The sequence below is a fragment of the Centruroides vittatus genome, unplaced genomic scaffold (assembly GCF_030686945.1).
Source record: "Centruroides vittatus isolate TY-2023 unplaced genomic scaffold, ASM3068694v2 contig_794, whole genome shotgun sequence".
In the NCBI taxonomy this organism is placed as follows: Eukaryota; Metazoa; Arthropoda; class Arachnida; order Scorpiones; family Buthidae; genus Centruroides; species Centruroides vittatus.
The window spans coordinates 442,137-452,943 of NW_027122512.1; the positions used below are offsets into that span (position 1 = coordinate 442,137).

Below are 10,807 nucleotides of genomic sequence, written 5' to 3' on the forward strand. Positions count from 1 at the left end.
TAAACAACAGTACAGAAGCACGTGGTTTTGGGAAAAGTGTTGCCAGTCTTGCATTTTACATCTGGCACGATAAATATTCAACTATTTTATTTTTAAAATTAGCTTAAACGTAAAAGAAATGAATGTTTTTATTTATATAAAATTATAAAATGTTTATAGTATTATTAAACCTGAAAAAGTTATCATATATTAAAATCTTTAATATGTAAACAGTTTCTCAAATAACCGCCATCATTCTATTACGCAACATGATTACAAAATAAACGTCTTGTTTCATAATCTTATTAGCGTAATTTTTGATTTGACGATAAATATTTATTTTAATATAAATAATTATCTTTTTAACTTTCGAGTTCGTTAATTATCTGATAGCTTGCATAATTGCAGGGTCCGGATTCGAGTCCTATTCGGAAACCATTAAAGTAATGTTTTTGAATTGATAGGGTTTACCGATAAAACTTACCTAAGCGCTTATTTTGTAGTAGAAGGAAAGATAACTCTATGAGTTCGGATGGGAAACCACGTGAAAAACTGTTTCGGTAAAAAAAAAGACGGCCGCAATTATGCGCATTACAATGGTTTAACTGGTAATTGCGTTAACTGGTATAATGACAATTAGAGAACAATACCCCAACTACACCACTTAAATTAATAGAACCGGTTTAATGTACTGTATATGTAACCCGCTTATAAGGGCATGTGGTTAATGCTCAGCCGTCAGATTTTTTTTTTTTTTTTTTAACTCTTTTCGCCCTGTGGGCACTAAGAGGGCCTCTTTTAGTAGGCCCATTATGGGTTCGGCCAGGCCCACAATGGGGCGACCGGGTGGTGAGAAACGGGGCCCGACATATCCGAACGGACCACCCCCGAAAAATTCCTGGGGATTATTCGACCCGTTCGGATTCGATCCCGGGTCCCCAGAGCGGTAGGCTGCCACCTTTTCCGCTCGGCCATCCGGCCGTCGTGGGCATGTGGTTAATGCTCAGCCGTCAGAAACTTAAAAAGATTCCTCATTTGTATTTCGCAATAAACGCTGCAAAATATAGCGCCGGTTTTGATGTTTGTGATCATGATAATTTGAATCTTATGGTGAAAAAAACGGGCCATTTTGACTTGTATTCCCCATGATAATGATGATACCCATAACAACTTATAGAGATTTGAGTTGGAGTTTGAAGTGATGAGTTAAGATAACGCAACGTATGGAAAATTTACCGAAGAGGTAACGTTTTCCGGAGAACTTTCCATTAAACAAAGACTAGTTTCCTAATGGAAACTAGTTCGACTCGATTCGAGAGAGTTCTCGAAACTAGATCCAGTCATAAGAGAGATCCCACAATCTCACGCGCGCGAGATAATACAAGATGGCCGTGGAACACGTGTCGGGCTATGGACAGCGAAATAAAAAGGATATTGTATTTCGAGACACGATGACATCTGTCTATTATCAGCAGTGCCATTCGGGGTGCCACTGATTATTAGATATATCGCAAGAAAAGGTATTGTATTTATTTCTAGCCAAAACTTCCATTTCGTTTGTCGGTGATTGTCAGGGAAAAATTTTCTGCTAGCGAACCCTTTGTTAACTATTTCGAATATCACTACTGCTTATAAAACAAAGATGAACTGTGCGTGCATTGTAACGTGGATCCGATAAATCACACCCGCCGAATAACTATTTAGTCGGCAACTTCAATATTAATTAAACTGATGCTTATGGTGAAATGTAAAGGAACATATTCGGTATTCTGGTATTTATGACGTCATTGTGATCTTTACAGCTTTTTGGTGGCTTAAATGTAATTTTTTTAATAAATTATTTATAGAAAAAAGCAAGTGTTCGAAAAAATGACGCCTATTAACTATTACAAACAATACAAATCCTTATATCGATTTTTATTAGTGGTTTAGATCGTAAATATTCGAATGCAAGAATATCGAATACATTTCTCTCCCGTCGAAGTAGCTAGCAAATCTCTTTCGTAACTCGGCATACGAACTTTCGCCGCCTAAACCGGTGCTCCAACTGTTTTTAGGATTATTGTCCTCTTGGTTGTGTCTCTTAGTAGTAACGGTCCGTTCTGTGTACACAGAGGTCCTCCTATCATGTCTAACTCCCCCTTGGATAATTTAAACGTTCCCCCATCGCCCACTTTAATATTGTTAAACCAAGTGGGGCGTCTAACGCCGAGAAAACCACCCCCATAAAAATAATAGTTGCATTGTCTAAGATACAATTCCTATTATTCTATTTGTAATACATGCTCATTTATACCCATTTCTGGTTAGCGAAGCGAAACGTTTCCGTTGACTCAAATCTAAAAGTAAGTGATTCGCTCGCATTGGAAAATGCCGTGCTACACAATTCAGGGGTTTCTCTTATCACCCGATGTAAAAACCAACGCTTAATTCAAGGAGTTAAATTTAGTCGATTAAACCCAGAGTTAATTTAATAGGTGACAATTTCTAGTGATTTTGAAACAACTCGATGCCAATTCACACGAGCGACTTTATTACAGAAATAAAATACAGCTAGAGCGTCGAAAAGTGGAACCAATTGGGGACTGGGGTCCTTTCAGTTAATGATTTGTTCCAGTTTCCGACTTTGTACGAAAAAATACATTATCCTGTCCGATGTTCAAATTTTTCTCCGTTGCGTATCGCTTCCTGTTGAATTTTTCTCCGTTGCGTGTCGCTTCGTGTTGAATTTTCGTCGATTTTAAGCCTAACGAAAATTTTTATAATAATCATCGAGGCTATCGTATCGTTAAAAATTATTTCTGCATTTTGTACAAACAAAATAAATATATTAAAGAATATAAAAAAACATGAAAATTATACTTTAGAAGTAAATTTAGTATCAAAAACATTCGATTCAGCACGACACAGTCCGACTGAAAATCGTTCCACTTTCCGGCATTCCACTTACCGACGTTCCACTTATCGACGCTCTACTGTAGTTTACAGTAAAAATTCAATTGTTACGACGTTTCTTGGTAATTACCATTTATATTATGCACCAATTAACCTTCGTACAAAAGCGATAAATTTAAAAATTCTCGAATTGATCCGACACCAAGCTTTGCCACAGAATATCTTGTAGAAATCCTTTGATTTCAACTTTTCTGCAACTGTGTTGCTTCTGTGTTTAATTCGATTAATTCAGAATCTGTTTAATGTAAATTACAATTCTGTCGAGTTGTTGAAAGTCCAAATTCGAGTACAGACATGATTCAGGAGTCAAATTCGAGTGTAGACATAATTCGGGAGAGTCCATATAATTCATTAGAAGATAATAATTAGACACAGCCGGGACAAAGTCAAAATCGGGATGTCATAATCGAAATTGGTGTTGACGCAATTGGGATGTCAAAATCGGGAAAAGTCATCGATAATTTTCAGAACGTAGAGATGAAAATCTCTAAATTTCTTCCGAATTCTGTGAAAATAAAAAGAAAAGAATCAAGATTTTCTAATAAAATATTCAACTATTCAATTAATTTTTACATTAATAACTTTATTTCTTTCTAACTTATATCAAATATGTCATTGTTAATTCGATTATTTTAGCACGTCCTCGTCCTCGTAATCACGTAAGTAATTTCTACAGTCATTTATACTCTTGCTTTCTCTGTGTCTCGCGACACAGGGAAAGCAATAGTGTAAATAATTGTATAGATGAAATGGTATAAATGATAAATGATTTCCTGTTGTCCGCCATTAATTGTGATTTAGTATGAAATCGTGTTAATTTATAAACCGAGACCGTAAAATCTCCTAAGTGTTTGGTGTAAAATACAATAAATTTGCCATAGACACTTACCCAAAGCGAACTTGGCCCAAATCCGGCAAATAAGTTACAGCGAATTATAGAGCAGATCTTATTGTCGATGGAAAGATGGAAGCCAAGAGATCCTCACTCGAACTGAACGTACTCGCATTCTCCGCCTTTGGCCATTTTACACACTCTCTGCACGGATCTAAATGTAGAAAATCAAGTATAATTATTCATGGAAAACGTCTAACTCGATTTGAATTTCGTTAAAAGATATTGCGGCGCTATATCGAGGTTCCGCCGTATTTCTATCGATTAGCCTACAATGAGTGAAACTAAGATAATGAAATCTACTAATTCCTTGGTTCGGTGATGTTTAGAATTCGATTTTTCAATTTCATCTTAACTTTTCATTGCATTAGTACTGACACGGACATGGCAGACGAATACGTCGCCAATTCTCGATACAGCGTCGTAAAACACGGGAAAGTTACGCGATTTTCATCAATTCACAAATATTTCTAACTCGAATTTCAGATTCAAATTTTAATACTATAAAAATTTTTGGTGTAATCGATACTTGGGCTGAACACAGCACTCGATTCACTGCCAATTTCAGAGCCGAGGCTAAATCGCGTACAAAATCTTACCTCTTAACGGGTTTCCACACGCTCTTAAAGAACGACCCGACCTTCTTCAACGTATTTCTTTCCCGATATTCACGGCCAGGATTATCTTGCCCGCAATCTTCGTGCTCTGTCGGGTCTTCGTTTCGTGGAGCAACCGCGCTCTCTCTATTGTACACTTCTTCATCCTCCACATCCTCGACCAATCTCTCACTAAACAAGAAAACAAAGAACTTGTAATAAAATAAACATATAAACTTGAAATTGAATTACGAAACTTTAACCACCAATGTTAAAGAGAAATTATAACACTTGGAAAACATTCGATTTAATGCCATTCACACAAAGTAACACTACATCGAAGTTTGATTATATATACGAGTATGCGCCGCTTACGTACGAATCCAATAAGATCACGATGGTGGATTACAACGGAACCAAAAAATTGGCAGCATTTCTACGTTTAGATATGAGTAGATACACAACTACTTATTATCACTGCGTTACGCATGGCTAACGTATACGTAAAGCCCTACACAAATGAAACTTATATAAAGTATATAAAATTTGCATAACTACACTCTACGATGATTCTTTTACGCCGTGTATCCCAGAACGTTAAGCGGCTCGTAGCCGTTTCATGTTATAATATACATAAGTTTATTATGTACAAACAGTAATGTAATTTACCTGTTAAAACGTTGGCGGGCCGTCTGACAGATCGGTCGAACCTTCATCAAAACTTGTCTATAAGCGGGCTCGATGTTATTTTCAAAAACGTCCAAACCTTCGAAAGCACCGGTCGACGGTTCGAACTGCTTCGAGAGGCCTTTCTTCATCTCGCTGCCTCGAAATTTAAAATCATCCAAATTGTGTGGACTGACGAATCTTCGCACGTCCACGTGTTTATCCGATCCCTCCCTAAATGTGCAAAGACAATAACTATTTAATTCTACTCTCAATGCTTTTAAATTTATTCGCCACAGGGGATAAGCCTTTTATGAATTGTAGCTAAACACTCGACTAGTCTAAATCTTCTTCTGTTCTTTTAAAACAACGCGTATTAAAATTTAAAAAGTTATAGTTTATATTTATTAAACGAAATTCAGATTAGAATTTTAGTACATTTCGTCATATTCCGTACCGGAGTTAGACACGAATCTGTAATATAAAAGAGGCCCGATTACTCATTTAAATAACTGTGTTTTATAAAGCCCCGTATTACAGGAAGACACAAAAATCGTAAAGTCTGCTTCGGATATAAACCAGAGTCGGAATCTTTACATTTCATTTAATTAGGCCTAATTATATATTGTTGATGGGAGTTTTTCTATAAAGCCTTTAATCTCTGAAACGAATGTCTTATCCGAATAAATAATAATAAAATGTAAAACGTCTCATACCCAGGGGGATGGGGCAGGGGTCGATACTCTCCACCATCAAAAAACATCTTCGAATCGCTTTCCAAATCGCACTCTTCCTAACAAGAGCAAAACGCAACAACAACAAGTTCAATTGTTGAATTCGATTGTTACGCGTTAAACCGAGAAGAGAATTTTTGATTTTTTTTTTAAATTATAATTTCGGAATTTGACTCGTGTATAATGGCGATTAAAAAGAAACACCGGTGTGGGGCCAGGAGTTAGAATAGGGCAGGGTTCGATAAATGCACGTGGTGGTGCTGTCGTGAAATACGAACGTGTAAATATAAACATTTCGCGTTAACCAAGACCGTACACGGGAATATAAAACGAAATTAAAGCAAATACGTGGCGAAAATACAAGAACAACTCGATATTTTTACCGTAATATCGGGAGAGATGATTATTTATGTATTAGACACAAATAAAACCCGGAGAATTCTGTGTGGCCAGTTTATTTGCGATGCAAACCAGCAACCAACTAGCAGTGTTTAGTGGTTTTATCCACTAAACCATTAATAATTCAAATCGGATTGCCTCTTCGTGGCAATAGGCTAATAATTTTGAATCACTTTTGTAGATTGTTATTTACATCAAGACTAAATTTTGAGAATTCTCTGTATCCAAGAGATCAGTCAAATGATTTGTATTGGTTTTTTTCTGGTACTGCCATATTTTATATTGTGTAAATAGGGGAGACAATAGCTGGAAACATCTCGCCCGAAGGGTCTATTGTTTATCAATGATCGACTGTATCGCATTAATTGATAATTAAGTAAAATCCAATAAATAATATAAATAATTTCTTTGAAAAACTTTTATTTGAATACAGATTAAACATATTCTGATACAGAAAATCGATAAACAAACAAATCTATCAGATTTGATTTCAAGAAAAACATAATAAACACAATGAAACTATGTACAAAAATTGTACTTTTGTACAATAAATTATTTTAAACTTTCCGAAAATATGTACAGATACCAGGCGATGAATACAGTAATTGGTTGTTTCGTTGAAACAAACGATTACTCGAAACTCTATGTATCAGTCAAGACTAAAGTTCCGTATTTTCCGATTATAATATCACTTAAGGGTAGATGCCTCCTTTCAGATAAGGTGTAATAATGGCTGGCAACGAAGCTTGCACACGATCTCTAAAAACAGATAATCAATTCTTTAGAAATATTTGAGTCTTATAGATAATTCCCAATTGTAAATTCATACTTACGTGCAAGGATATGAGAGGGACCACGAAACATACCCAAATGACAACGGGATACCACGGCTATTTTTGAAAATTATTTTTAGATTGGGTAAATTTAAATCGAAACTTTATACGGAAGTAAATACACTTACCAATCCTTTCACTGCAAATATCATGAGAGGTATTATAGCGAGTAAGCAGCAGGCTGTTTCCAAAAAGGTCCAAGTTAACCACGGAATTAATAAGAATTTCTTTTTCTGAAAATAATTCAAGTATAATTGATAACGTGGTCTTATTTTTAAACGCTTATGCTTGGTTTCTAGTAATGTAATATAGAAGCAGGGCAGATTTACGTATGGGTTGAGCAAACTGTAGTTTAGGGCCTAGCATTACAAAGCCCGAGCGTTATTTGGTACAAGAGGAAATGCTTCTAATGCCAACATATTGCCCCGAATTTACAATTGTAAAAAGGAATAACTTATGGGGGAAGAGCCAAGTGACTACCTAAGGCCCACATATTAGCGAGGTTGAGGCCGAAGTTTTAAACGCGAAAACGTGTACGTCGGACGTTCAGCGGCGCCATCCTGTAAGCCTAGAAGTTTGACAATGGCGTTTTTTAGTGGAATACGCTCGACTTTCCAAACGCCGTTGTCAAACTTCTAGGCTTACAGGATGGCGCCGCTGAACGTCCGACGTACACGTTTTCGCGTTTAAAACTTCGGCCTCAACCTCGCTATTGTTAGCTGCTAGAGCTGACGTGTTAATTAAAGGTTTACTATTATTTAGTAAAGGAAGAAGGCCTCGGGTGGAGAAGGATCTAACTGTCGAGATTGTCTCTGGAGTAACTCAAGAAACTGGTTTTAGATGATAAACACGTGAAAAATACCCGACAAATTACAAAGGGCCAGCATATTGGCGAGGTGCAAACCATCACCAATTACCATTCGGTGGTTTTATCTATACAGTCACTGATGAGTCTTATACGACGATTTACACTAGTTAAGTCTACAGCTTGAGCCCTCGGGTCAGAAGGCGGTAAAGCCTTCTGAATTTCTTAATATTTTGGTAGAAGGGCCTCATATATTATAATACAGTCAATCTAAATGAAGCGCCGCATAGTGAAGATCTTTTGCAAGATTGTTTTTTTCGAGAAGAACATCCCGACAATGGTTTTACGGCACTTTATACATTTAAAATTAATTTTAAAAACCTCTGTAAATTGTGAATAAATTATAAAATATCTTACCATCAAAATGCCACAGATTAATAAAAGGCTGACAATAAATACAATGGAACATTCTGCTGTACATATTAGTACGACAAACTTTATAACTAAAAAGACAAATAAATAAATTATAAAATTACAATTTTAAATAATAAAGTTTACTATTTAATATGTAAAAAAATACCTTTTAAATGAATATTCTTTAAATTTGTTTGAGAAAAAGTCTTTGGTGATGTCAAATATATAATACATAAAAGTAATCCCGCTGCTCTCGTAGCCTGTTAAAAGTAAATATTTATTATTAAATAGTAACAAATAATTATAAAAAACAAACGTGTCTTTAATATAGAACAATAATACCATTAATAAAGCAAAATATTCACATTTAAATACTCCTTACTAAAAACATGCTATTATATATGTACATTTTACTAAAAATTGGTACGTATTTTATAAAGATAGTTTATTAAAATAAACTGTGCACCTGGAATGCAGGAGGTTTACTGAGAAACTTTATAAAATTCTTTGAATTTCACGAGAAAATGGTCATTAATATATCGAGTTAGTTTAACCCATTTAGAAGGAAAATTTTTAAAGAAATCAAATTGTTACTTAAGAACCCTGATATAAAACTGTTCACTGATTATTACAAGTAAAGATTTAAAGTAAAAAAAAAAATAAATAACTTAAGTTTAATTTATAGATAATTTAGTAGTGATTGTGAAACAGTAACAAAGATTGACCATTTATCTAAAGGGTAGATACCAATATCCTACTTCCATATCAATATCAAAATGGCAGGGTTGATGAACTCCTGCAGTAACAGATTCAAGATCATTTCCTAATTAATTATTAAATTATCCATATCAACACTAATCCTTGTTGCTGTCTTATCTGTTGATAAGACAATATTAAGAATATTGAAATCATTAAGATATTTTACTTTATCATAATTAATTCATCTAAATATTGGATAAAATATTCTACAGATACTTCTTATGGTAATGCAGTTGTCTTTTATGGGATGTTAACTAAGTGAATTTAGTCAATAGTATCTTTCCTACCCTTCAATTTGGAATTAAAAGCAAAGGAGGGCTTAATTATGATGATGGAACCACCTTTCTGCTGTTTTCACTCCAGTAAAACAAAGGAAGATACTTCAAACACTAGTTACAAGTAAGAATAAGAAATGGGGGGAATTCTATCCAGGATCTTCCTTTTCTTTATTTGCATCGAGAACAAGTTTTAGTGGTAGGCCTTCTTGTATTATGCTTGCCCCTATGAGCTATAGAAGCATATAAAACATGAATTCTAGAGTATATTGTAAAGATCATTTAAAACAAAGGGTTTTGCTGTTTTCTAATACTAATACCATTTTCATAACACGAAAGAGTACGATAATTATATAGGCTAATGAAACTTTTGCACATTTTATGTAAACAAGGAGGGATAGCATTCATTTAGCTTCTTGTTTGGTAACTTGTAAGATAAATAAATATACTCTACAAATGAAAGCATTGGTAGGTCCTTCCTTCTGCTTGAATTTTGTTTATTATCATACCAACAATAGAGTTTATGATAAGGAGAGAGTGATAAGTGAAGTGTAATAAAGACCTCCTGACAAGTTACTGAGTTATGTTGATACCTTTTATCATTATACCAAAATCTTCGTGCTTTTTACACAGTGCATATCAATAGAATTTTTATACTTATTATTAAATTTATTGGTAGTAAGTTTGAAATTTTTGCAGAGAACTCAGGAATAATCAGAGATTAGAAACTTTTATCTAATATAACAAATCGTAAAGAGTTAGAGAGAGTTATAGACTGGTCTGTAACCTGTAAATTCTTAAGTAACCAATAAAGCAATATATCTATCCAGAAATTTGGCATATTGTTTTCCTTTTCAGGGAACTTTCTTTAATTCTATAAACTAAAATCATCGATAATTATATAAAAATAAGCATAATTAAAGTAACTTATGTTAACGTAATTGAGATGTGGTTCACAATGAGGATTTCACGTGTGCCCACTTAATTTTTGTGAATGTCCATTACCATCCACAGAAGAATCGGTTATTGAATCGAACCTAAAACTATTGTATACAAAGGATTGTTTTGCTTCTCACCAGACAGAGCAATGCTACTGCTATACTTCCGTATTTGTCATCTTTCCTCCTCGTTGCAAGGATCCTCTGTTCGAACGACTTTTGAAATTCACTTCTGAAGGATGCTCCTGTACTTAGGAGAGACTTTTGTTCCTCGTTTGATGTATCGTTTTGGATTGTAGTCTCATTTGCCGAAAGAACTGGCTGCTCACCATCCTTATTCTTTGCAAATTTTGTGAAGAAATCAAAAGTTTTATTGAAGAGCTCTTTGGCTTTTTGGCAAATTACTTGAAATCTTTTACCATTCTCTTCCATAACTAATGCTAAACTGCATAAGAAATTTTAATTACGGTGTTCTCGCTAGAAATTTTTAATTAAGGGCTTAATATATGAAAACTCAACGTGTTTGATAGCAAAAGTATTTCAAACTGCCGCCTGCAACCGA

The 10,807-nt window shown here is 34.7% G+C and overlaps 1 protein-coding gene across 1 annotated transcript; it reads right to left on the reverse strand.

Moving 5' to 3' along the window:
* Positions 1–6,832: 6,832 nt before the first annotated feature.
* On the reverse strand, positions 6,833–10,807 carry LOC136981787 (uncharacterized). Its single transcript, XM_067278161.1, has 6 exons — positions 10,384–10,807; positions 8,440–8,533; positions 8,277–8,362; positions 7,183–7,287; positions 7,055–7,111; positions 6,833–6,980 (listed from the first exon to the last, which is right to left on the reverse strand). The coding sequence occupies exons 1-6, from the start codon at positions 10,675–10,677 to the stop codon at positions 6,864–6,866; spliced, it is 753 nt and encodes a 250-aa protein (XP_067134262.1). The 5' UTR covers positions 10,678–10,807; the 3' UTR covers positions 6,833–6,863.